Source organism: Hippoglossus stenolepis, chromosome 9, assembly GCF_022539355.2.
Source record: "Hippoglossus stenolepis isolate QCI-W04-F060 chromosome 9, HSTE1.2, whole genome shotgun sequence".
Lineage (NCBI taxonomy): Eukaryota > Metazoa > Chordata > Actinopteri > Pleuronectiformes > Pleuronectidae > Hippoglossus > Hippoglossus stenolepis.
The window spans coordinates 24,965,281-24,980,228 of record NC_061491.1 but is presented as its reverse complement, the minus strand read 5'-3'; the positions used below and the strand labels follow the sequence as shown (position 1 = coordinate 24,980,228).

At 44.6% G+C, this 14,948-nt stretch overlaps 1 protein-coding gene across 2 annotated transcripts in view; it reads left to right on the top strand.

The window, feature by feature from the left end:
- Window positions 1-14,948, top strand: part of nos1 (nitric oxide synthase 1 (neuronal)) — a 36,755-nt gene that overhangs the window by 18,607 nt on the left and 3,200 nt on the right. For both annotated transcript variants that reach the window (XM_047341346.1, XM_047341345.1), the window contains 18 exons: window positions 382-483; window positions 574-768; window positions 1,828-1,913; window positions 2,467-2,611; window positions 3,486-3,590; window positions 3,682-3,740; window positions 3,850-3,966; window positions 4,921-5,095; window positions 5,364-5,502; window positions 6,257-6,335; window positions 6,504-6,697; window positions 7,879-8,048; window positions 9,578-9,788; window positions 10,725-10,812; window positions 11,534-11,655; window positions 11,890-12,038; window positions 12,446-12,640; window positions 13,236-13,354. In XM_047341346.1, the coding sequence (XP_047197302.1) occupies window positions 382-483; window positions 574-768; window positions 1,828-1,913; window positions 2,467-2,611; window positions 3,486-3,590; window positions 3,682-3,740; window positions 3,850-3,966; window positions 4,921-5,095; window positions 5,364-5,502; window positions 6,257-6,335; window positions 6,504-6,697; window positions 7,879-8,048; window positions 9,578-9,788; window positions 10,725-10,812; window positions 11,534-11,655; window positions 11,890-12,038; window positions 12,446-12,640; window positions 13,236-13,354 (2,450 nt within the window). The remainder of the gene's footprint in view (window positions 1-381; window positions 484-573; window positions 769-1,827; window positions 1,914-2,466; window positions 2,612-3,485; window positions 3,591-3,681; window positions 3,741-3,849; window positions 3,967-4,920; window positions 5,096-5,363; window positions 5,503-6,256; window positions 6,336-6,503; window positions 6,698-7,878; window positions 8,049-9,577; window positions 9,789-10,724; window positions 10,813-11,533; window positions 11,656-11,889; window positions 12,039-12,445; window positions 12,641-13,235; window positions 13,355-14,948) is intronic.

The window sequence follows — 14,948 nt, the reverse complement described above, 5'->3', positions numbered from 1 at the left end:
TGCAGTCTTTGATGAAGATGGCTTGTGCATTATTCTTTAGTTTTGTTCTGTGCAGTAATTTGCATTATTTGGTGAATAAGAAAATATAGAAAAGCTGCTCTCGACCTTTAATTTTAGTCATTGAGGATAAAAAAAAAACATTGAAGGCATCATTACTTTTATGATATTTTCTTTCCAGATGTTGACGAACATTTAGAAACAATGTTTCCAACTTATTTTTATTTAGCATCTGCTGAATGCGTTAAACTCACTTGAACCTCAGACAGAAGATTGAGTTAGAATACCCATGATATTCAATGGGCATGAGCAGCTAATGTACAGCACAATGTTCACACCGACTTTCACGTCAGTCGTATTCATGTTTCTTTATATCTCCAACAGGAGGTTGCTAACAAGATGGCCTTAGACACCAGGAAGACTTCCTCTCTGTGGAAGGACCAGGCGCTGGTGGAGATCAACATTGCTGTTCTCTACAGCTTCCAGGTGCGTTCATCTCTACATTCATATCCTCTATGTAAAAGTAAAACAGATATTTTGTCATGACAACTAACAATCTCTTCTGCTTTATTTTAGACCTGCAAAGTGACCATAGTGGACCATCACTCGGCGACTGAGTCCTTCATGAAGCACATGGAGAACGAGTACCGGGTGCGAGGTGGTTGTCCCGGCGACTGGGTGTGGATCGTGCCTCCCATGTCGGGAAGCATCACACCGGTTTTCCACCAAGAAATGCTCAACTACCGCCTCACCCCCTCCTTCGAGTACCAGGTGAGACGATGTGAGATTCTCAGTCTCACTCCACTGTTATGTACTGTACAAGGAACTTCGGGGGCCTTGGGGCGAAGGGGACCGTAGGGGCCCGTCGAGGAAGCAAATCCCCCAGATTCAAAGGGATCTACTGACTATGTTATATTTCATTGGGTCTTATTTCAAAAGCTCTGTCCCCTTTATCCTTCAACCGAGAACCTGGAGTAGTTAAAAGGCCCCTGTCAGAGGATGTCAAGGTGCAAGCAGGGTTGTGCAGTGAAAAAAGATCTACAACATACAGAGAAGTCAGACTATTATGTATCTTAAGTAATTAAAAGAACCTCATAATCAATTCTAAAAGATGCTGAACCCAGAAAACCTTCCCAGATAGATCTGACACTAACTTTTACACGTTTTAGTCACCTCTAAAAGACACTTTGGCAGAAAGTTAGCGACTTGGGGTCTTTTCTGGGTTCCGACCATGTTGTTGTTGCAGTCTCCTGTACATACCGTATCGGCGCCAGGGTAATGCCTGCTTTGCGCACCCTGTCGCGACGCCCCTCAACGTTTCACCTGTCATTAAGCTGAACTGATCGAACTCTGGAGAACAGACGGAGCCTTTCTTTATATAGTATATCACTCAGAAAACAGACCAGGAATCTGCCATGGGCTATACAATAAAAAATCCTGAGCACTGACTGTGTTTATAGCTTCACCTTTTCCCTCTGAACAAATTCACCACAGAGGTAGAACTGCCTCCGCTGGAATCAGCTCCACTGGACCATAATGCAATTCATGGGGTGTTGTGTGTTCGGTAGAGGGCATCACCACGAATATAGACATGCACTCGTGTTTACAAATTACTTGGCTGCTCAGCTAAATAAAGGAAGTCATTAAAGGGAAATTAAAGTTGGAAATCATTACCTGGAAAAGAGGAAGAGGAGCAGCGTTAAAAGAAAGTGAATTTAGGCTCCACTCTACCAAGTAAACACTGGGAGACACAGACGATATCTCCGTGTCTTGAAAATTGATTTTAAACCGAAGCAAAGAAAACGTCTGAACCCTGTTTTTCTTTCTCAGGCTGATCCGTGGAATACCCACGTGTGGAAAGGTGTCAACGGGACTCCCACAAAGAAAAGAGCCATTGGATTCAAGAAGCTCGCCAAGTGAGTGTGAACACACACACACACACACACACACACACACACACACACACACACACACACACACACACACACACACACACACACACACACACACACGTCTTCTGTTTTGTTTGGGGATTTGGTTTCTTCTTCTTCTTCTTCTTCTTCTTCGGTCCTAAATGTCAAAGATAATATGCTGTAGAATGTGTGTAAGATCATTTAGGGCCAAACAAGTAATCACTCCCCTGACAAAAGTTCAGCGCTTGGGAAGGAAGCTGGTGAACTTCATCCAATCAACCCCTCGGGGAGTAATCAGAGCTTTGTCAGGGTTTTGTCTCCGTATGCACGTGTGCTTCTCTATTTATATAATTGGCCTGGAGGAGATGACAAACTAGGTAATCACAATTGTCACCCATCCGCTACCTTAATGTCGGCTGCACGGTGAAGAGAACCACGATAACATGCATTGTTCGTTTCAGTGGCTCGTATCAAAAACCGTACAGTCCTTGAATGATGCGTTTTACTCGTCCTGTATCTTTTACGGTTTCCCCTCTTGTCTTTTTCCCGTCTGCAGGGCTGTGAAGTTTTCGGCCAAGCTCATGGGCCAGGCCATGGCCAAGCGGGTGAAAGCCACCATCCTGTTTGCGACAGAGACGGGCAAATCGCAAGACTACGCCAAAACTCTCTGTGAAATCTTCAAGCACGCGTTTGACGCAAAGGTACGCTTGCTCCCGCCTTGCATCACCTCACACCCGAGAGCTGTCACTGCAAGAACATGTAAATGAAAAAAGGAGGAATTCAAAGACATCATTCCTATATCGTACCTATACACCCCCCATCACCGCTGCACCACCTCCTCATCCAGCTGAGGAAGCCACGCAGATGCCACCTGAGCACATGTGATGAGAGGGTAGAAGGAGACAGTGTTTCTTTTCTCACATCTCCTCTGGTGAAGTAAAAGTGCTGCGGGTCAGAGGCAAGATTTAACCACCGAAGCGTCGAGCGGTGCAGTAGTTTAAGACAAGATCCTGCAGCACCCCTGGGTGTGCAAATCTGTTCAGGGAAAAAAGAGAAAAGCAAAACATGCTGCTCGCTATCACACACTGTTGTGCTTTTTCCTCCAGGTCATATCCTATTTTCCCCACAGAGGAGAGATTCATGCATGCAAGTGTGTGGATGTGTGTCACCGCGAGTGGGTGTGTGTAGATGGATCGCAGGGCAGATGCGAGCGCCCGGGGGGCAAATCTTTGTTGTCGCGGGGCTAAAGCCTGTTTTTCTCCTTCACGCCTTCGGTTGTGTGTGCATGTGAAGCGCGAGCGCAGCCCCCGTGGCAGACAAACACCATCTTGTTGAGTGGTATGCATCATGGATGCTCATTGTGTGGCAGCAGCACATTATCATCTCGTTAGAGGCGAGGACAGAGTGGTCATTACAACCTCGTCCTCTGCCAACGGCTGTGTGTTCAGCCCTGAGTTACATGCTCAAGTCATCTGTCGCGTGGAATGTGTGTCTCCGGTCTGAGAGCGAGATAAAGACTGTGGCGTGGAAGTGGAGGACGAGATTCACTCGCCGCCATCTCCTTTCTCTCCGCAGGTCACGTCGATGGATGAGTACGATGTGGTCGACCTGGAGCACGAGACGCTGGTGTTGGTGGTGACCAGCACGTTCGGCAACGGTGACCCACCAGAAAATGGAGAGGTGTGTTTATCTATGTTGTGTTTAACACGTGTGTTTAGTGAACACAGGACCGATGCACGGATTTCTAACACTTGTTCTTTTGCTGCTTTAGAAATTTGCAGGTGCCTTAATGGAGATGCGTCACCCAACATCCAACACAGAAGACAGGAAGTGGGTTCAGTCGCTCAGTCTGTGTTTGTATACGTCTCTGTTTGTTGTTTATTCTTTTTTGTTCCCCCTCGAGTTCTGCAACCGTTCATCTCATGTCTTTTTCCTCCAGGAGCTACAAGGTCCGTTTCAACAGCGTCTCCTCATACTCTGACACACGCAAGTCCTCCAGTGACGAGCCAGAGACTAAAATCAACTTTGAGAGCACCGGGCCTCTGGCTAATGTCAGGTACACAAAACCAGATCAAATCAAATAGTCATGAGGACTCTTGTTTGTACTCGTCTCAAAGAATGCTCTCGTGATATGTGGTTTAGATGTCAGAGTAATTACAGGACATGTCAAGATTGTCATGTTTTAAACTGAGATGATGTTTACCTCTGCCAAGGTTGTGTTTTCATCTGTCTGTGTTTTCATGGATCTTGGTGAGAAAAGTCAGACATATTTATGGGAATAATATTTATGACTGTGTGCGATTTGGTGAAGATTAATATAAAAATCCAGATCTAGTGAATAAATGCTATTCAAGTCGTAGATGTTTTTTTTAAGCTGCAAACAAAATCGTTGTTTTCAGTCACTATTCGACTATTATTATTATAGTAAGTATATAATTTGTAGTAGTATTTTGTTATTTTGAAGTACAGAGTCACCACCAAAGGAAAGTCAATTAGCAATTGTATATGTCAATTTATTCTTTATTCTTAATTTCTTCTGACAAACACAGTGATATGAAAGATTATTTAAAGTGTAGTTTTTCTTATCGTGCCGACATGTTTGACAACATAATCCCTGTAGATTTAAATTGTGTTCAGTGAACCTCTCTGAGCACAGACTCTTTGACAGAGTGCGTTTATTTGCCTGCGATGATAAATCTTATTGCGCCGGACAGTTTGCTGATCTGATAAAGAAGAGGAGCCTCAGACTTGAAAGTGATGTGGGCCGACTGTTTCACAGCGAAGCAGCAGGAGGAGGATGACTTGTCTGTTCTCAGAAGAGCGCTCTCTCCTCATGTTTACATCTATAAAACCAGGCATTCATAAATCGTCAGCTGTTTTCAACTGTTTGGAACTTTCCCGAGGAGGAAGGAAAGGGCAAGTTTCTGTTTTGCGAACGTGTGTGTTTGTGTTTTTCTTTTTAAACACCACCTGCCTGTCTATCTCTGTCTTCGTGTGTGTTTGTGTTTAGGTTCTCAGTGTTTGGCCTTGGCTCCAGGGCCTACCCACACTTCTGCGCCTTTGCCCACGCTGTGGACACGCTGTTTGAGGAGCTGGGGGGGGAGCGCATCCTACGCATGGGAGAAGGAGATGAGCTGTGTGGTCAGGAGGAGTCGTTCAGAACCTGGGCCAAGAAGGTTTTTAAGGTCGGTTTCTCGAGCAAAGACCCTCTGGGCTAGGATTAGTGCATTTTCTCCATCATACTGGTTTGGTATTTTTACTGTAAACCCACAACAACATAAGAAAAAATCTGAAATTCCTCTTGTGCTTTAAAATGACTCCAAACACCAGGGTAACATGTTACCCTGGAGATCATTTTCCAAACCCTTTCCTATTCCTGTCTGAAACGCAGCTGCTGTTTCAGGTGCGAGGGACTAATATACGTGTTCTTGTCCGTGGTCGTTACTTGTCCAGGCTGCCTGTGACGTGTTCTGCGTCGGCGATGACGTGAACATCGAAAAGGCCAACGACTCCTTGATCAGCAACGACCGCAGCTGGAAGAAGAGCAAGTTCCGCATGACGTACATGGTCGAGGCCCCGGTGATCACAGACGGTAAATGAAGATCCCGTGGGAACTGAGTAATGAACTGATATTAAAGGGGCATAAGGGCTAATGAGAGCTGCAGGACTAAATGGCCGTGATATATCTGAAGGGGGGGGGGGGCTTATTGATCAAGACCAGTGGCTTATTGATCAAGACCAGTGGCTCCTCCATTACATCACCTGGAGATTAGGGCTCTGTTGTCTTTCCTGTTAATCTTGGTCCAAAATGTTGACCCAGGTCTTTGTCCAGATTTGCCTGAATTTTTATTTGGTAATTACAGCACTTTTGAATTGAAGTAAAAGATGTAAGATTTCCTAATTTCAAACAAAAGGTTAATTTCTCTAGAATTCATTAAAATCCATATTAGTGAACACTTGACATATCAAAAGATGCCTATTATAAATATTGGACTAGTCACAATAACAGGCCAATGTAAAATGTGCAGAGTATCTTGAAGAAGGAGCCTTATTAGGCACTCACATATAAATAGGGTATTGGTGGTTAACTAACAACCTTCCGGCGATATCCGGATTACCAAGTGTTGTTTGCCAATATATAGATCAACCATGTAACGCCCTCTAAAGCCACACAGAGTTTCTGTCTTCTACTCGATGCTTCTAAGCGACACATCCATGATATTCACCTGGTTCCTTTCATAAAAACAAGATTAGGTCTGTGGATAAACAGATTATTGTCGACCAGTTTCTAAATCACAGTGTAAATGTCATGCATGTGATGCCATGTTGCTCCTGTCTGCCAACAGCTTTACACAGCATTCACAAGAAGAAGGTCTATGGAGCAAAGATGCTGGAATCTGAAAACCTACAAAGTTCCAAATCCAAGTAAGTATTTACTCAAACGTGAAACGCAGGAATATTACTTGTCACATCTCTTTTGGTATAATCTGTGAAATAAAGATTCCGCTGGCGTCATTTTGTTTACTGTGCTTTACGGAACAGACTGAAAAACGCTGCACCGTTGTTCCCTCTACCTCTGATCTCTTTTTGCAGTCGCTCCACCATATTCGTGCGGCTCCACACAAACAACCACGACAGCCTGAGCTACCATCCCGGCGACCATCTGGGCATCTTCCCTGGCAACCACGAGGACCTGGTTACCGCTCTCATCGACAAACTGGAGGACGCTCCGCCTGTCAATCAGATTATCAAAGTGGAGTTCCTGGAGGAGAGGAACACGGCTCTAGGTGAGCGATGCCATTTGCAAACGTCGCGCTACAGCCGTGCAAACCGCGAGAGCTGCGGCTCAAAATCGGAGCCGGATGTTAAAATCCAAACATGAATAAGAAACAGTCCCTCTCGCCTCGACAGGCAGCATGAAGTCGCACCATGGGGGGGTATCTAAGCCCAGAAATCGTTCAGTAAAGCCGCTTATTGGCAGTTGAGGTGACACTATGCAACACAAGTGCTATTTTCACTGTGACTGTAAAACAAGGTGTCTCTTAAACACAGTGAAAATGAATCTTAAACATGTCTGTTCTTCTTTGTCTTGCTTTCTTTAAACGTAAAACACAAAATGAAAACCGTTCACACTGGACAAGAGAATTCAGTTTGGCCCCCGCGCAGCTTCTCCCTCTTGATTCACAGGCCTGATTCCCAAAAGTGATTTACACTCACTGTTTACACGCAGATTGCAAAATGGTGTCAATCGTCGTGTTTCACACAAAATCGCAAAAGACGTTTGTGAGCCGTGCGGGGCTCTCGCATGCTCATGCCCGGGTGACAAGTATAGAGTTTGTTTGGATTGGTTTAGTGTGAGCAGGAGAGGAAACGCTCTCGTGATCCAGAGCACAGCTTGCACGGTGCAAATTTGGCAAAACGGGCTGTGAGCTAATGTAGCAGGTGTAGTTTAAACACAGCGATTCATGTGGCATTGTTGTGGAAAACATGTTGTAAAATAATCAACACATTCCACAGACAAAAAGGCAACACTCTTGGTTTTGTTTCAGTCAGAGTCTGCAGATAAGAAAACAAAACAAAGGATCTGTAGATTTGGGTGATATTTATCTGAGAGCTTATTTTACATCTGTTCATATGTTTTTCACCCCTATTCATTCATTTGTTTCCTTGTTTTGTTAGCAAGATTACGCAAAACCTACCGAACGGATTTCCCTCAAAACTTAGTGGAAGGATGAAACATGGGCCAAGAAAGAACTCAATGAGTTGGCACATATCTGGTGCCCTATGACCAGGTCACCATATCTCACGCAACATTATCAATCCAAAATAGGACGTTCTTTGACATTTTCACAGATTTCGCTGGGAGTCTGATAGAATCTCGATGAAACAAAATGTACGAGCGTGTGCAATTTGGTGTCAATTCAATTAAAATCTGGATCCAGTGAATTTCAATGTGGTTTCTCTGCAGGTGTAATCAGCAACTGGACCAACGAGACTCGTATCCCTCCCTGCACCATCTACCACGTCTTCCAGTACTTCCTGGACATCACCACCCCACCGAGCCCTGTGCTGCTGCAGCAGTTCGCCGCTCTGGCGACCAACGACAAACAGAAGAAGAAACTGGAGGTCCTCAGTAAGGTAAATTCATTTAGAACATTTTTCAGCCTTATCGTTATCACTGACCTTTAGGATTATCGAGCTGCTGCTGCTGCACTGAGCTCGTCGCCTGGTTCCAGACACATGAGGGATTCGCGATGTACAGTGTGTGCGTAGGCTTTATCCAAAAATACTCTACCTCTTTTTTCCCAGTTGAAAGCCAAACCTGTGCAGACATTTTCTTCACTCTTTTATTCTGAGACTCTATAAAAAGTCACCATGTGTTTAAGGCTCAACAACACACTCCACATGTTTGCTGGAAGATGGTTTCCTGCGTCTGGTTGGATGCACCTTGCGCTGATGGAAATACATACAGTAGGAGTGAGCTGGCGCCAAATTAAAGCCGTTGATCTTTCTTACCCAGAGCCATCCCCCCCCCGTGCAGTGCCTCCCACAATTCACTCTCCATTTTTGTCAATGTGTGGAGAAAGGCTGGCTGAGGCCAAGCAGTGACTCATACGCTCATACATCGAATCATTGTCACCAAAGCGAGAGGAAACGATGCAAGAGTTCTGAATTCAGAAAAGGAAATAGTACAGCGCCGCAGATCATTTTTATTTTTGTATGTGCTCTGTCTCTGGAGCATTTCAGGACTAACAGAGTTTCTCATTCTCTTTCTATGTCATTAGATTCAGACAAGCAAAATAACCAACGTTAGAGAAACGAGTCAAGTTGTCGTGTCAGTTTTATTATTGTGTTCTCTGTTCAACAACACAAAAAGGAATTGACAGAAAAATATTTTACAAATGTATTAAACTAGTGCACTGTCTGTTTGGAATGGGCTGTTAAATCAGCCTGTGGTAATTCTGGTTGCAGCTTCCTTCCTGAAAAGACCGGCTGCAGAACCGGGAGGCTGCACCACCGCCACTGCCACGGAGCGCTGGTTATAGTTATTGAACATATCACGTGTCCAAATAGCACCAAATCCAACACTGCACTTCCTTCTTCCCTTAACAATACACATGCCAAGTTTAAAGACGATAATATGAGCAGTTCTCCAGAAATGTGAACCACAGACGGACAGAAATTCCTGGAAATATTGTAGATTACTCAAACACACTAATCAGACCTGAACTCCTGAATAGTCCCACAACCCTGTATGTTTATATCGGTTAAAAAAAAAACAAGTCCCCTAAAGTACTTTAATCGTCGGGTCCTTCAAACTGTGCTTTTGATCCAGCACGAGTCCACACTGGGCGTCTCAATGGGCACCGTGTCACTAATTAGCAGCTTGAGAACAAAGAATTTTGAAAGCCTGGTGGCAGTTCTCTAAATTCATCCCATCCAAATGTCAGCGATGACAAACTAAAAACAGTTGGACGGTGAGCGGTGAATGGCTCTGCCTGTGGCGGCCTCCTGCTCCTGAGTCAGAAATGTTTACAGATCTAAAAGAGGAAACCCTCCTCCGTGCTCTCCCCTCGCTGCGGCACTTACTTTGCTTTCTTAATTAGGAGAAGAAAACTCACCGATAAATATCCACTCTTCCTTTTCTGTCCCCCCCAACATCCCAGGGCTTGCAGGAGTACGAGGAGTGGAAGTGGTACAACAATCCGACCCTGGTGGAGGTGCTGGAGGAGTTCCCCTCTATCCAGATGCCCTCCACCCTGCTGCTCACCCAGCTGCCCCTGCTGCAGCCTCGCTACTACTCCATCAGCTCCTCTCCAGAGCTGCACCCAGGGGAGATCCACCTCACCGTCGCTGTGGTCTCTTATCGGGCCAGAGGTACGGACCTACTGCTCATCTGGGGCTCCTTCTCACCCACAGCGCTGTTGAGCATTAGCCACGCATCCCTCGGAGGATTTTAAAACCGGCGTAGGCGTAGCCGCGGGTGTTACGGCCTTTTCTGTCTCTTATTAGGCTTTTGAGGGTCTGAAATCTGTCCCTTTTATTTCTGGCATTTCATACGATGATGTTCTTGACATTTCAGGAAAATTAAAAAACGTAATCACACCCTGCGGTTCCCACCGAACAGTATTAAGCTGGTTATTACTGGGAAAAAAGTGCACATTCTGTTTATCCATATATTTCGCTGTGGGTGAGTTTATGTCGCGGATAAAAGGCCCGATTCTGTGGATCTTTTCAAGGTTGTTGCAAATGACTCAGCCTCACCCAGGGACGGCTCAGAGGAAATAGATTGGAAGTTATCTTGGAAATCCGGTCTGCTTAATACAGCAGCTGGACCACGACTGCAATTACAAAGAGTTTGGATTTAGAAACACCTCGGGAAGATTCTGCATCTCAGACACAGATTCTATTTAGAGATACAAACACAAATTGAGAGGAAAGGGTGTAGCTCCACTAATCTGTGTGACCGTGTGTAAAGTGAGTTAACTACACAGGTGTTAATGTTACTACTTCAGTATATTACAAGGTCGTTGTGTCGCCACCCTTTGCAATTCACATCCACTCTCCCCTCTGCTCACTATTATTTTCTCTCTCACATGAAATGCACACTACGGCCGACATGCTCCCATGATTGTAAAAGCTGAATTACTGTAATTTCCCTTTTAGAGAGAGAGGGTTATGAAATTGCCCCGAGCCTCGGATAACATGTTTGGGTTACGCATGCTTCCTGTGTCAGTTTGTGCACTTAAAGAGAGTGGGAGGCAGAGGGGAGGAGGAAAGGTGAAGTGTTGATTGAGTAATTGTCCCTTTCAGATGGAGAGGGGCCCGTCCACCATGGAGTGTGTTCATCGTGGCTCAACAGGATAGAGAAGGGGGAGATGGTGCCGTGTTTTGTCCGAGGGTAAGTGTCAGGGTTGTTGTTTTTTTGTATCTTACGTGAATCAGTATTGTGGAATGTTTGACATTTGGGGACGTGATTCTAATTCGCTGTCTCGCCGAGAGTTGGACAAGAACGTGGAGCTACCACAAGTCGGTAGCTAACTTAGCTTAGCATGAAAACTGGAAACAGAGGGAGGAGCTTGCCAGGCTCTTTCCACAGGTAACACATTGCATCACCGTCTTGTCCTGCCCTTCCTGCTGTCGCCTAGCAACAGAGCTCCAGTCGGACACTACGAGAAAGTTTTATAGAGAACTGTGCATTTGGAGGAGCCTTCGAAATGGGACGGTCTCGACGCAATCAGTCTTCAAATGCAGCCTCACAAGGACGCAGCCCCTGAATCGATGCACAACTTTTGCTTCTCGATGTTGTAGTCCAGCCTTCACCGGTTGCTAGGCAACTGGTCCAGATCAAGAAATAGTCCGGCCCTTGTTTTTACACCAAACAAAAGGAGATAAATGTGGAGATCAGTGAGCTTCAGAAGTGCTGATGGGCAGATATTGTTACCTTTGTACAGACCCAGGCTAACAGTAGATTCAAATTTAGCATAGAGACATGAAAGTGGTATCAACATTCTCCTCTAACTACAAATGAAGATGTTTCACAGGCTCTTTTGTCATTTTAAAGACATTTAAAAGTGTTGTTGCCTAATTTTTTTGTGTGTTTCTTCTGTTGTTTTTTTCAGTGCACCATCTTTCCGACTTCCCAAAGACAACCAAGCACCTTGTATCCTGGTGGGTCCAGGAACAGGCATCGCCCCGTTCAGAAGCTTCTGGCAAAAAAGACTGTACGACCGTGAACACAAAGGTTGGTTCTTCTTTTAAATTACTTAATTACTTAGAGATGTTTATCACTAGCTCACAGTGGATTTTCACTGAAACACGAGAACCTGCAGACAGAATTTGACGGCTGATTATGTGATTATCTAGAACAGACTGATTTCACTTATTCACACCTTTGAATAATGAGAAAAAATCAAGTCCCTGTCAGAGTAGACCATTATTTCTGCATCTTGAATCAACTCTGCCTGTTTTCTTTCAGGGATTGAATCGTGCCCCATGATCCTGGTGTTCGGTTGTCGGCAGTCGGAGATGGACCACATCTACAAGGAGGAGACGGTCCAGGCCAAGAACAAGGAGGTGTTCAAGGAGCTCTACTCGGCCTATTCCAGAGAACCCGGCAAACCAAAGGTACAGACACCAAACCGTCCGTTACCACGGATGAGTCAGCTTGTCACAACTCTCTTTGTGCTTCTGTGTGGGTTTGAAATAAAATCACAGCTGTGGTTATATTCTGGAGTGCACTTCAAATCATGTGTTTCCATTTCACCACTTTTAACTCTAGCTGTTCAGGTAACACTTTTTATCTTTTAACATTTTCTTTTTTCTTTGGATCTTCTGATGTTTTGTTTGATTGTGCTCTTGTTAGCATTGATTAAAAGACGCATACATTTTCACACTCATACATAATTATTCCCTGCTCACAACAGTCTTCCAGTTTACGGTTTGAGCGGCTTCTTCCTTGTACTCAGCTTCCCATCTGACTGGTTCTCTTTCTACTCTACTCACACTCGTGTCTCCTCCTCTGCCTCTGTCAGAAATACGTACAGGATGTACTGCGCGAGCAGCTGTCGGAGACGCTGTACCAGTGCCTGAAGGAGGAGGGAGGACACATCTACGTGTGCGGGGATGTTACGATGGCCGGAGATGTTCTCAAGACCATCCAGCAAGTCATCAAGCAGCAGGGCAACATGAGCCTGGAGGACGCCGGCTTCTTCATCAGCAAGCTCCGGGTAAGAGAGAGAGGAAATCATTACACCACCATTAAATCGCTCAGTGGTGTCAGGAAAGGGAGGGTGTTGGTTTGAATCCAGGATGAAAAACATGAATGAAAGGTGAACTCCACCTTTGCAGTTTGCCGTTGAGGAACGCAGTTTGATAATCTGCATCCTCTCATCCCTTCATAGTCTACATAATAATAATCATCATCATCATCATCATCATCATATCATAATAATAATAAGACTTAGGATAAAAGCATAATATTAGCTAAATATATTAAAAGAAGTTAAAAACAAAGACAATGCTGTTAAAAAAGGATGAAATTAATTAACAGAAAGATCATAAAAAATTTGGACACAGACAATGTTTTGCAGAGTATTGTGATGTATTGTGGTGAGTGAGCTAAAAGCCAAGAAGCTAAGACCTCATTCAGAGGGAGGATTTATGAAGGTGCCTTGTTGCTGCTGCGGAGCACTGGACAAATTGAATCCTGTTCCAAAAGGCCAGTTTGTGTCAGAGCAAATTACTGATGTGACTCAAGATAATAAAGAAAAACTTCTACTTTAAAAGACATGTCTCTCTCTCCCTTCATCGTTCTGTTACCAGGATGAGAGTCGCTACCACGAGGACATCTTTGGTGTCACCCTGCGCACCTATGAGGTCACCAACCGGCTTCGCTCCGAGTCCATCGCCTACATCGAGGAGAGCAAAAAAGACCCAGATGAGTAAGTGGATTTCTTTCATTTCCAGTGTTAAGCACTAATGCTTTTAAATGCAGATTGATTGCGTTGTATTTGCCTTCTGCCTAATGTCCGTTTGTCTCGGCCTCAGGATCTTGCAGGGTTAAGTCAGTTTAATGTCCAGTTCAGTTCAACACTTGCTTTCACACATGCAGCTCCTGTGGATGATGTCTAGACATATTCAGAGCTGCAAGGCTGACATGTCTGAAAGCAGCTCCGACTCTGACACTCACTGAAAAGAGTAGATGTTCCTCACACTTAGCGAGACAAACATGAAAAGAGACGTATTCTGCTCATATCCGTGTTAATCATTTCAATTTGTGCTGTAACTCTAAAAGGTTCACGCTCTAATGTTCAGAAAAACACATCACTTTCCTCAAACTGTCCATTGCTGCAGCTCCTCTTTTCAGCCTCTGTCTCAAACACTTGGTTTTAGCTCCTGTATCTTTAAGATCCCCTCCCTCCTGCTCTCATTGGCCACTTGGCCCAATCTGTTGTGATTGGTCAACTACTTCAGGCGCGTGTAGGAAATGTCAGCTCTCTCTTACCTGACAGACTAGACGCTAGGCTCGTGACGTCATGATACCGCGGAAGTATCGGACTGCTGTCATCAGGAGAAGTGTTTTCCCTTTACTTTGACTTACGTTGCAGAACTTTTACAAACACAACAAACCTATTAAACACACCAGAAGAAAGAAAAAACAAAAATGCATCATATATCTCTTTTGAAACTTTGGTAAATTTGTTCTTCTCAGTCGCTGCATGAGCCTTTTGCTAATTTCTCCTTCATTTAGATTAATTTACAGATTTAGAGTCATGACTCATCATTTCTAAAAATAGCTCCACATGCTCTGAATGAAACCAGAAAAATACAGAACATTCATTTATTCCTCCCTTCATTCACACATCTTCTCTTCTCCAGTGGATCTTAGGAAGCATGACAATGTCTATTGTTTACACATTAAACCAGGATCATTCACTTCTCGTCTTGGCTGCAACACCACTGAACTGTGCAGGATCTTATTATTCATCTTTCCATCATAGATCCTTCTTCCCCGCTCACATTTACCAGCTGGTTATCTCATATCTCACAAAAAGAGAAATGTTTTGGCACCGGCAGGTTGAGATTCATCCCAACCAGCGAGATTACCAGAGCGGCTCTGGTCCAACTCCAATCCGCAACCTGCAGTTGTTGGTGACGCCGGCGTGTTGTCACCCCATAGTTTCAGATGAAAACAGAGTGGGTAACCATAGAAACCCGCGGAGAGAAGGGCCTTTAAACTAACAGGATTAGAGCGAGAGCGAGTGGCTCTGTTCCATTTCTGTCGTTATTTGTGCATTTTCAAGATTAAACACTTCATATACTCTTGCCATGAGAGCAAAACAAGGGCCCTACATAGCCACTATGGCTCATTAAGTACCAACATAATGCATCACAGACGATGGTTCCTGTGTGGATTGTCACTTGAATTTCACATTTGGCCGTCAAAGCCCCTGCATGTTGGATGAGTAATGACTGTAACATCTCTATTTCTATGTCTCCGTTGCTCTCTGTCTCTCTGTCTCTCTGTCTGTCTGT